The sequence below is a fragment of the Oncorhynchus clarkii genome, chromosome 1 (genome assembly GCF_045791955.1).
Source record: "Oncorhynchus clarkii lewisi isolate Uvic-CL-2024 chromosome 1, UVic_Ocla_1.0, whole genome shotgun sequence".
NCBI classification, from domain to species: Eukaryota; Metazoa; Chordata; class Actinopteri; order Salmoniformes; family Salmonidae; genus Oncorhynchus; species Oncorhynchus clarkii.
In genome coordinates this window covers 4005504-4018604 of record NC_092147.1, presented here as the reverse complement: position 1 = coordinate 4018604, position 13101 = coordinate 4005504, and the positions used below count along the sequence as shown (strand labels likewise).

General features: G+C 41.1%; 1 protein-coding gene across 1 annotated transcript in view; it reads left to right on the top strand.

The window, feature by feature from the left end:
• The window catches only part of LOC139414735 (ras-related protein Rab-6B-like), a 161935-nt gene that overhangs the window by 88533 nt on the left and 60301 nt on the right, over positions 1–13101 (top strand). Inside the window, exon 3 of the mRNA XM_071162433.1 lies at positions 7870–7923. Coding sequence (XP_071018534.1) covers positions 7870–7923 — 54 coding nt within the window. The remainder of the gene's footprint in view (positions 1–7869; positions 7924–13101) is intronic.

The following is a 13101-nucleotide window of genomic DNA, read 5'->3' as shown; positions in this document are numbered from 1 at the left end:
GCTACCTAAGTATGATTCTCAATCAGAGACAACTAATGACACCTGCCTCTGATTGAGAACCATACTAGGCCGAAACATAGAAATCCCCAAATCATAGAAAATCAAACATAGACTGCCCACCCCAACTCACGCCCTGAACATACTAAATTATGAATACAAAACAAAGGGAATACAGGTCAGAACGTGACACCGCCATAAAACAGCCATAAAAAGCCAGACTATGGTTTGCAACTGCACATGGGGACAAAGATCGACTTTTTGGAGAAATGTCCTCTGGTCTGATGAAAAAAACAATTGAACTGTTTGGCCATAATGACCATCGTTATGTTTGGAGGAAAAAGGGGGAGGCTTGCAAGCCGAAGAACACCATCCCAACCGTGAAGCACGGGGGTGGCAGCATCATGTTGTGGGGGTGCTTTGCTGCAGGAGGGACTGGTGTACTTCACAAAATAGATGGCATCATGAGGCAGGAAAATTATGTGGATATATTGAAGCAACATCTCAAGACATCAGTTAAAGCTTGGTCGCAAGTTGGTCTTCCAAATGGACAATGACCCCAAGCATACTTCCAAAGTTGTGGCAAAAATGGACAACAAAGTCAAGGTATTGAAGTGGCCATCACAAAGCCCTGACCTCAATCCTATAGAACACTTGTGGGCAGAACTGAAGAAGTGTGTGCAAGCAAGGAGGCCTACAAACCTGACTCAGTTACACCCGCTCTGTCAGGAGGGATGGGCCAAAATTCACCCAACTTATTGTGGGAAGCTTGTGGAAGGCTACCCAAAACGTTTGACCCAAGTTAAACAATTTAAACAATTTAAAGGCAATTTAAAGGCAATGCTACCAAATACTAATTGAGTGTACGTAAACTTCTGACCCCCTGAGAATGTGATGAAAGAAATAAATGCTGAAATAAATCATTCTCTGTACTGTCATTCTGACATTTCACATTCTTAAAATAAAGTGGTGATCCCAACTGACCTGAAACAGGGAATTCTTACCAGGATTAAATGTTAGGAATTGTGAAAAACTGAGTTGAAATGTATTTGGTATGTAAACTTCCAACTTCAACTGTATATATTTTTTAACCTTTATTTAACTAGGCAAGTCAGTTAAAAACTAATTCTTATTTACAATGACGGCCTACACCGGCCAAACCCTAACCGGGACGACGCTGGGCCAATTGTGCGCCACCCTATGGAACTCCCAATCATGGCCCGGTTGTGATACAGCCTGGATTCGAACCAATGCTGCAGGCTCCAATGCTGCAGGCTCCTGAACTGCAGGCTCCAATGCTGCAGAATCCTGAACTGCAGGATCCAATGCTGCAGACTCCTGAACTGCAGGATCCAATGCTGCAGACTCCTGAACTGCAGGCTCCAATGCTGCAGGCTCCAATGCTGCAGGCTCCTGAACTGCAGGCTCCAATGCTGCAGACTCCTGAACTGCAGGCTCCAATGCTGCAGACTCCTGAACTGCAGGCTCCAATGCTGCAGGCTCCAATGCTGCAGACTCCTGAACTGCAGGCTCCAATGCTGCAGAATCCTGAACTGCAGGTTCCAATGCTGCAAACTCCTGAACTGCAGGCTCCAATGCTGCAGGCTCCAATGCTGCAGACTCCTGAACTGCAGGCTGCAATGCTGCAGAATCCTGAACTGCAGATTCCAATGCTGCAGACTCCTGAACTGCAGGCTCCAATGCTGCACACTCTATAGGCTGCAGACTCCCCCTAGCTCCAGGGCTCACACACACTGATGGGATGATTAGGAATCAATACAAGACCAGTGGCATATTGTTAATGATTTTGTAAATGGAGCCCATTCCTATTTACAACACATACCATTATCAGGGTTTGTTATAGCATTTTTAAGTGATATAACAACACATTGGGGAAAATGGGCTATTGCTGGTATTGTAGCTTTCCAGAGTTCTGTACGGTTTCCATGTGAATTCATATGAATTGATATGGACAATACGATTTAGTTATCATCCAATAAAGAACAAACAATACAGAAGGGCTCATTCAGTTATCTGCTGTACTGGGCTCAGTCAGATATCTACTGTACTGGGTTCAGTCAGATATCTGCTGTACTGGGTTCAGTCAGATATCTGCTGTACTGGGTTCAGTCAGATATCTGCTGTACTGGGTTCAGTCAGATATCTGCTGTACTGGGTTCAGTCAGATATCTGCTGTACTGGGTTCAGTCAGATATCTGCTGTACTGGGTTCAGTCAGATATCTGCTGTACTGGGTTCAGTCAGATATCTGCTGTACTGTGCTAGGTTCAGTCATATTTACTATACTGTACTGTACTGGGTTCAGTCAGATATCTACAGTACTGTACTCGGCTTAGTCAAATCTACTGTGCTGTACTGGGTTCAGTCAGATATCTACTGTACTGTGCTGTACTGGGTTCAGTCAGATATCTAACGTACTGGGTTCAGTCAGATATCTACTGTACTGTGCTGGGTTCAGTCAGATATTTACTGTGCTGTACTGGGTTCAGTCAGATATCTACTGTACTGTACTGGGTTCAGTCAGATATCTACTGTACTGTACTGGGTTCAGTCAGATATCTACTGTCTGTACTGGGTTCAGTCAGATATTTACTGTGCTGTACTGGGTTCAGTCAGATATCTACTGTACTGTACTGGGTTCAGTCAGATATCTACTGTACTGGGATCAGTCAGATATCTGCTGTACTGTACTGGGTTCAGTCAGATATCTGCTGTACTGTACTGTACTGGGTTCAGTCAGATTTCTACTGTACTGAGTTCAGTCAGATATTTAATATACTGTACTGTACTGGGTTCAGTCATATCTACTGTTCTTGGTTCAGTCCGATATCTACTGTACTGGGTTCAGTCAGATTTACTGTACTGGGTTCAGTCAGATATTTACTATACTGTACTGGGTTCAGTTAGATATCTACTGTACTGGGTTCAGTCAGATATCTACTGTACTGGGTTTAATCAGAAATCTACTGTACTGGGTTCAGTCAGATTTCTAATATACTGTGCTGGGTTCAGTCAGATATCTACTGTACTGGGTTCAGTCAGATATCTACTGTACTGGGTTCAGTCAGATATCTACTGTGCTGTACGGGGTTCAGTCAGATATCTACTGTACTGGGTTCAGTCAGATATCTACTGTACTGGGTTCAGTCAGATATCTACTGTACTGGGTTCAGTCAGATATCTACTGTACTGTACTGGGTTCAGTCAGATATCTACTGTACTGGGTTCAGTCAGATATCTACTTTACTGGGTTCAGTCAGATATCTACTGTACTGGGTTCAGTCAGATATCTACTGTACTGGTTCAGTCAGATATCTACTGTACTGGGTTCAGTCAGGTATCTGCTGTACTGTACTGGGTTCAGTCAGATATCTACTGTACTGGGTTCAGCCAGATATCTACTGTACTGGGTTCAGTCAGATATCTACTGTTATGGCCTCAGTACATTACAGTAGATATCTGACTGAATACAGCACCTGGCCAAAAGACTGAACATTATTTCAGGTGAGACAAGGATATCATCAAATTCTCTCAGCCAATCATCAGTCATTTGTGTAAGAGCTGTGCTTGTTGAATGTCTTTCCCACAGGAAAATGGTCCAGTTCACGCACTTATCAAGAGAACATCCCTGGTCATCCCTTTCCCTATAAGCGTGCTGAAAGTCTGTTTTCAATTTGTTTACTGTAAAATGTGTTGTATCTTGTCAAACACATTTTTTTTCCAAAAGTTTACTAAGAGTTGGTAACAGGCTGATTGGTCGGCTATTTAAACTAGTAAAGATGGTTTTTATTTTCTTATGAAGGCGTTTTGCTTTGTTTTGGTGTAAAGTACTTGAGGTATCTGTACTTGACTTTATTAATGATATTTTTGACAACTTTTACTTTTACTTCACTACTTTCCTAAAGAAAATAATGTACTTTTTACTGAATAAATTTCCCCTGACACCCAAAAGTACTCATTACATTCTGAATGCTTAGCAGGAGAGGAAAATGGTCCAATTCACGCACTTATCAAGAGAACATCCCTGGTCATCCCTACTGACTCTGATCTGGAGGAGTCACTAAATTCAAACGTTTCATTTGTAAATGATGTCCGAGTGTTGGAGTGTGGCCCTGGCTATCCGTACATTTTGAAAACAAGAAAATGGTGCCGTCTTGTTTGCTTCATAAAATGAATTTGAAATTATTTTTACTTTTTTTTTTTACTCAAGTCGTATTTTATTGGTTGACTTTCACTTTTACTTGAGTAGTTTTCTATTAAGGTATCTTTACTTTTACTCAAGTATTACCATTGGGTACATTTTCCACCACTAATTTTGCTTCCCTCCAGGGCTTAGGGCTTTCTAGTAGACTTAAAGATATGGCAAATAGGAGTGGCAATATCGTCCGCTACTTTCCTCAGTAATGTTCCATCCAAGTTTTCCATCCAAGTCAGACCCCGGTGGCTTGTCATTGTTGATAGACAACAATCATTGTTTCACCTCTTCAACACTCACTTTACCGAATTCAAAATTACAACGCTTGTCTTTCATGATTTGGTCAGATATGCTTGGATGTGTAGTGTCAGCGTTAGATTGCATGTTATGCCTAAATTTTCTAATCTTGCCAATGCAAAAAAAAATCATTAAAGTAGTTGGCAATATCAGTCGGTTTTGTAATGAATGAGCCCATCTGATTCAACGAATGATGGAGCTGAGTTTGCCTTTTTGCCCAAAATGTCATTTAAGGTGCTCCAAATCTTTTTACTATTGTTCTTTAGGTCATTTATCTTTGTTTCATTGTATAGTTTCTTATTTTGTCATTCCGTTTAGTCACATGATTTCTCAGTTTGCAGTATGTTTGACAATCGGCTGGGCTGCCAGACATATTTGCTGCTCCTTCAGCCTCATCCTTCTCAACTATAACATTTTTCAAATCAATCCACGGGGATTTAACCATTTTTAACAGTCATGTTCTTAATGGGTGCACGCTTATTAGTGACTGGATTAAGCTATTTCATAAATGTGTCAAGTGCAGCGTCTGGTTGCTTCTCATTACACACCACAGACCAGCAGCGTCTGGTTGCTCCTCATTACACACCACAGACCAGCAGCGTCTGGTTGCTTCTCATTACACACCACAGACCAGCAGCGTCTGGTTGCTCCTCATTACACACCACAGACCAGCAGCGTCTGGTTGCTCCTCATTACTCACCACAGACCAGCAGCGTCTGGTTGCTCCTCATTACTCACCACAGACCAGCAGCGTCTGGTTGCTTCTCATTACACACCACAGAGGTTACAGCCACTATGACAATTAATAATAGCCAAGGAGTCAATGAGTCCCAATCTAAGTTACACTTATTGAAAGTCAGCCACTTGACTCCAAAGCATCCCATTCTGTATGCACAGTATGCCTGCCATCTGTAAAACTCTCTCATGTTCTGAGATCTCAGGGCCAGCGTAAGACATTTAAGAAGCAAGCGGCCTAATCACAACCCCGACAATTTGAAATGTTTAAACACCTGTAAAAAAAAATTAAAAATAAAAAAGTCTGTGCCTTGGTTGAAGAGAGAGAGAGTGTCCGTGTTCCCATATCCCTACTATTCAAGTACCTAGTAGGGGTTAAGACACTAAGCCCTACTATTCAAGCATACTTCATTTATATAAAAATAAAAAGATTTCCACTGCATCAGGGACAGTAGTGTTCTGTGGGAGGACGGCCAATCAGATAATACCTCCTGGTATGTAGTGTTCTGTGGGAGGACGGCCAATCAGATAATACCTCCTGGTATGTAGTGTTCTGTGGGAGGACGGCCAATCAGATAATACCTCCTGGTATGTAGTGTTCTGTGGAAGGACGGCCAATCAGATAATACCTCCTGGTATGTAGTGTTCTGTGGGAGGACGGCCAATCAGATAATACCTCCTGGTATGTAGTGTTCTGTGGGAGGACGGCCAATCAGATAATACCTCCTGGTATGTAGTGTTCTGTGGGAGGACGGCCAATCAGATAATACCTCCTGGTATGTAGTGTTCTGTGGAAGGACGGCCAATCAGATAATACCTCCTGGTATGTAGTGTTCTGTGGGAGGACGGCCAATCAGATAATACCTCCTGGTATGTAGTGTTCTGTGGGAGGACGGCCAATCAGATAATACCTCCTGGTATGTAGTGTTCTGTGGGAGGACGGCCAATCAGATAATACCTCCTGGTATGTAGTGTTCTGTGGGCAGACGGCCAATCAGATAATACCTCCTGGTATGTAGTGTTCTGTGGGAGGACGGTCAATCAGATAATACCTCCTGGTATGTAGTGTTCTGTGGGAGGACGGCCAATCAGATAATACCTCCTGGTATGTAGTGTTCTGTGGGAGGACGGCCAATCAGATAATACCTCCCGGTATGTAGTGTTCTGTGGGAGGACGACCAATCAGATAATACCTCCTGGTATGTAGTGTTCTGTGGGAGGACGGCCAATCAGATAATACCTCCTGGTATGTAGTGTTCTGTGGGAGGACGGCCAATCAGATAATACCTCCCGGTATGTAGTGTTCTGTGGGAGGACGGCCAATCAGATAATACCTCCTGGTATGTAGTGTTCTGTGGGAGGACGGCCAATCAGATAATACCTCCTGGTATGTAGTGTTCTGTGGGCAGACGGCCAATCAGATACTACCTCCTGGTATGTAGTGTTCTGTGGGAGGACGGCCAATCAGATAATACCTCCTGGTATGTAGTGTTCTGTGGGAGGACGGCCAATCAGATAATACCTCCTGGTATGTAGTGTTCTGTGGGAGGACGGCCAATCAGATAATACCTCCTGGTATGTAGTGTTCTGTGGGAGGACGGCCAATCAGATAATACCTCCTGGTATGTAGTGTTCTGTGGGAGGACGGCCAATCAGATAATACCTCCTGGTATGTAGTGTTCTGTGGGAGGACGGCCAATCAGATAATACCTCCTGGTATGTAGTGTTCTGTGGGCTTACGGCCAATCAGATAATACCTCCTGGTATGTAGTGTTCTGTGGGCGGACGGCCAGTGACCAACAACCAGCTCATAGATGGAAGGTGTTGCCATGGTATTAAGGAGATATGGTTCTCATCAAAATGTCTTCTTAAATATACAGTAATTAACACATGAAAGACTTACAGTGAGAGAGACCTGTAAAATCTTATGGTAACACTTTACTGTAGGTATCCTTATGAATGCATTACATTGCCTTAGTGTCTTCGTGTCTTTACTGTAGGTATCCTTATGAATGCATTACATTGCCTTAGTGTCTTCGTGTCTTTACTGTAGGTATCCTTATGAATGCATTACATTGCCTTAGTGTCTTCGTGTCTTTACTGTAGGTATCCTTATGAATGCATTACATTGCCTTAGTGTCTTCGTGTCTTTACTGTAGGTATCCTTATGAATGCATTACATTGCCTTAGTGTCTTCGTGTCTTTACTGTAGGTATCCTTATGAATGCATTACATTGCCTTAGTGTCTTCGTGTCTTTACTGTAGGTATCCTTATGAATGCATTACATTGCCTTAGTGTCTTCGTGTCTTTACTGTAGGTATCCTTATGAATGCATTACATTGCCTTAGTGTCTTCGTGTCTTTACTGTAGGTATCCTTATGAATGCATTACATTGCCTTAGTGTCTTCGTGTCTTTACTGTAGGTATCCTTATGAATGCATTACATTGCCTTAGTGTCTTCGTGCCTTTACTGTAGGTACCTTTATGAATTAATTAGATTTTGTATAATTTCTATTGAGAGCAACTATAGGCTAATATTTTAATGTTGTTCATTTGATTCCTTTTCTTCATTTTATAGAATAATGTTGATCCCACGTGTCTCTATTTGTTTTTTCTAATTTCAGGCCACAATCGGAATAGACTTCCTGTCAAAAACGATGTACTTGGAGGACCGAACGGTAAGTTAGCTCAATCTAAGGCTCTTTTACTATCCTTCTAGTGTCGCCCCCCAGGGCCAAATCAAAATCAAATCAAATTTATTTATATAGCCCTTCGTACATCAGCTGATATCTCAAAGTGCTGTACAGAAACCCAGCCTAAAACCCCAAACAGCAAGCAATGCAGGTGTAGAAGCACGGTGGCTAGGAAAAACTCCCTAGAAAGGCCAAAACCTAGGAAGAAACCTAGAGAGGAACCAGGCTATGTGGGGTGGCCAGTCCTCTTCTGGCTGTGCCGGGTGGAGATTATAACAGAACATGGCCAAGATGTTCAAATGTTCATAAATGACCAGCATGGTTGAATAATAATAAGGCAGAACAGTTGAAACTGGAGCAGCAGCACAGTCAGGTGGACTGGGGACAGCAAGGAGTCATCATGTCAGGTATTCCTGGGGCATGGTCCTAGGGCTCAGGTCCTCCGAGAGAGAGAAAGAAAGAGAGAATTAGAGAGAGCATATGTGGGATGGCCAGTCCTCTTCTGGCTGTGCCGGGTGGAGATTATAACAGAACATGGCCAAGATGTTCAAATGTTCATAAATGACCAGCATGGTCGAATAATAATAAGGCAGAACAGTTGAAACTGGAGCAGCAGCACGGCCAGGTGGACTGGGGACAGCAATGAGTCATCATGTCAGGTAGTCCTGGGGCATGGTCCTAGGGCTCAGGTCCTCCGAGAGAGAGAAAGAAAGAGAGAAGGAGAGAATTAGAGAACGCACACTTAGATTCACACAGGACACCGAATAGGACAGGAGAAGTACTCCAGATATAACAAACTGACCCTAGCCCCCCGACACATAAACTACTGCAGCATAAATACTGGAGGCTGAGACAGGATGGGTCAGGAGACACTGTGGCCCCATCCGAGGAAACCCCCGGACAGGGCCAAACAGGAAGGCCACTTCTCTCTCTACGTGGAATATCATCCCCTCAGGTTCAGATGTACTGGCTTGTGTTCCGAACGGCACCCTATTACATCTGCAGTGCACTTCTTTTATATCTTAATATATACAGGCCCCATAGGGCTCTGACCCCTTAATATATACAGGCCCCATAGGGCTCTGACCCCTTAATATATATAGGCCCCATAGGGCTCTGACCCCTTAATATATACAGGCCCCATAGGGCTCTGACCCCTTAATATATACAGGCCCCATAGTGCTCTGACCCCTTAATATATACAGGCCCCATAGGTCTCTGACCCCTTAATATATACAGGCCCCATAGGTCTCTGACCCCTTAATATATACAGGCCCCATAGGGCTCTGACCCCTTAATATATACAGACCCCATAGGGCTCTGACCCCTTAATATATACAGGCCCCATAGGGCTCTGACCCCTTAATATATACAGGCCCCATAGGGCTCTGACCCCTTAATATATACAGGCCCCATAGGGCTCTGACCCCTTAATATATACAGGGTCATTGGTCATGAGTAAGGTTGCTATGGTGACGACACTGCATGTCACGAGTCATGATGCGGTCAAATTTCACTTGACCGTTGAGTCATGCCGCTGATGGTCATACCAAACTTGCAGACTGCCAGTCACTAATGGCCTGGTACTCAGGGCTCTATGGTCCCTCTGAAATCAATGCAAATGCAGTGGAAAATCAAACCAAACACCTCCCGAGAGCCCCGGCATTCAGAGTTTGAGCAGAATGGGGTCACCTGTTGGGCAGCGAGAGCCAGCGAGAGCCAGCGAGAGCCAGCTCCTCATAGATGGTTGATGCATGGAATGAAATAAGTGAAATACGTGTTCCTATAAGCCAATGTTGCACAACATTTCTATAGGCTTTGCAACTGTGTGAGAAAAGAGTTTTGATGTCCTCTAATAAAAAGAGGAGGATCCCAGCAGCTTTTCATAGGCTAGGCCTACTATGTTTACTTGTCAACTTTCCTAACATTAAGCACATTGCTTCGCTTTACAACCTACCTGGCTGGCATGAACATGAACCCGGGGGAAAAGCAACCTCGATTCGATATTTGTATTTTTCCTCCTGCCCCTGTTCTGACAGGTGCATAAAAAAAGGCCCGTTCTAAATCAAACTAATTTTACACATATTATTTAGTATATATTATATATTATAATTATTAGTATATATTTATATTTAGTATATATTATTAGTATATAGTATATATTTAGTATATGTTAAGACCAGATTAAATTGAGAACAGTCTGATGGGTGACAATATTATCACTTGCATTTCTTTGTGACTTTTTCAAATAAGGCCTATATGTTTTAATAAGGTTTGTATCACAACTAAAGTGTCAAAATAACTCTAAGCATAGCCTGTAGTCCTAGGACCCCTGGAACAGGGTTGGCCAGTCCGTAGCCGAACAAAAGCCTACTGAAAATGTGTCCTTATAAGCCCAGTCATTGCACAATCGCGTGTGAAAACAGAGAATTCTTCAAATGAAGAACACTAATCGTCTTTATAACCGGTGTAGCCTGTCATATGAAATACGTAACCGAGGAAGTGCTTCCTTCATTCACTATTCTATCATTCACTATTCTATCATTCCCTATTCTATCATTCCCTATTCTATCATTCACTATTCTATCATTCCCTATTCTATCATTCACTATTCTATCATTCCCTATTCTATCATTCACTATTCTATCATATTCTATCATTCACTGTTCTATCATTCCCTGTTCTATCATTCACTATTCTATCATTCCCTATTCTATCATTCACTATTCTATCATTCCCTATTCTATCATTCACTATTCTATCATTCCCTATTCTATCATTCCCTATTCTATCATTCACTATTCTATCATTCCCTATTCTATCATTCCCTATTCTATCATTCCCTATTCTATCATTCACTGTTCTATCATTCACTATTCTATCATTCCCTATTCTATCATTCACTGTTCTATCATTCACTATTCTATCATTCACTATTCTATCATTCCCTATTCTATCATTCCCTATTCTATCATTCACTATTCTATCATTCCCTATTCTATCATTCCCTATTCTATCATTCACTATTCTATCATTCACTATTCTATCATTCCCTATTCTATCAGTCATCACTGCATTTATGAAAAAAGTGTTTTTCTTTCAAAAACAAGGAAATTTCTAAGTGACCCCAAACTTTTGAACGGTAGTGTAGAATTGAATTAAAATGGACTTTCCCTTTTTTTTTATACATCTTTATTTAATATTTATGTAACTAGGCAAGTAGGTTAAGAACACATTCTTATTTTTTCATTCCCTATTCTATCATTCCCTATTCTATCATTCACTATTCTATCATTCCCTATTCTATCATTCACTATTCTATCATTCACTATTCTATCATTCCCTATTCTATCATTCCCTATTCTATCATTCCCTATTCTATCATTCCCTATTCTATCATTCCCTATTCTATCATTCCCTATTCTATCATTCACTATTCTATCATTCCCTATTCTATCATTCCCTATTCTATCATTCCCTATTCTATCATTCCCTATTCTATCATTCCCTATTCTATCATTCACTATTCTATCATTCCCTATTCTATCATTCACTGTTCTATCATTCACTATTCTATCATTCACTATTCTATCATTCCCTATTCTATCATTCCCTATTCTATCATTCACTATTCTATCATTCACTATTCTATCATTCACTATTCTATCATTCACTATTCTATCATTCCCTATTCTATCATTCCCTATTCTATCATTCACTATTCTATCATTCCCTATTCTATCATTCACTATTCTATCATTCACTATTCTATCATTCACTATTCTATCATTCACTATTCTATCATTCCCTATTCTATCATTACCTATTCTATCATTCACTATTCTATCATTCACTGTTCTATCATTCACTATTCTATCATTCACTATTCTATCATTCCCTATTCTATCATTCCCTATTCTATCATTCCCTATTCTATCATTCACTGTTCTATCATTCACTATTCTATCATTCACTATTCTATCATTCACTATTCTATCATTCACTATTCTATCATTCCCTATTCTATCATTCCCTATTCTATCATTCCCTATTCTATCATTCACTGTTCTATCATTCACTATTCTATCATTCACTATTCTATCATTCCCTATTCTATCATTCACTATTCTATCATTCCCTATTCTATCATTCACTATTCTATCATTCACTATTCTATCATTCCCTATTCTATCATTCACTATTCTATCATTCACTATTCTATCATTCACTATTCTATCATTCACTATTCTATCATTCACTATTCTATCATTCACTATTCTATCATTCCCTATTCTATCATTCACTATTCAATCAAAAAAAAAAAAACAGTTAAGATCAGAGCAAAAACATTAATAATAAATAATAATAATTAATTAATTAAAAAACAATTAGCAGAATTGGTCATGAGCAGTAAATATGGACCAGCACCATTATATTAAATTATTCTATATAAAATACAATTATAAATAATGCTACAGGAATTATAAGCAAATCTTGTCTGCTAAATGAACTAGCTCACAGCCATGAATATGATATTCTGTTCTTTTGAAAATATGTTTTCTTTCTATCATAATGTTCCTTTAGACCACGTCTAAAATAAATAATGTATTTATTGTGAAGGTAGTAGACTATATTACATGGATTTATTAGACTTTTAAAAAATGTAGATGTTCCAAAAGGTCTGTATCAGTAGATTATGTGTGGAAGACAGGAGATGATAAACGTGTTTCTGTTAGGGTTAGGGTTAGGGTTAACGGTGAATTACCGTGAGCCCGGCAGCTATTTGCATGACAGTTACCAGCTGACAAAATGTCATGACCACTACAGCCCTAGTCCGGAATTACAGTGTGTGTGTGTGTGTGTGTGTGTGTGTGTGTGTGTGTGTGTGTGTGTGCGTAGTGTAATAATGTATATGTCTGAGGGGAGACAGTGGTCCCAGGCTCTCTGTCTGTCTTAGGGAGATAGTGGTCCCAGGCTCTCTGTCTCTCTGAGGGAGACAGTGGTCCCAGGCTCTCTGTTTGAGGGGAGATAGTGGTCCCAGGTTCTCTGTCTGTCTGAGGGAGACAGTGATCCCAGGCTCTCTGTCTGTCTGAAGGGAGACAGTGGTCCCAGGCTCTCTCTGTCTGAGGGAGACAGTGGTCCCAGGCTCTCTCTGTCTGAGGG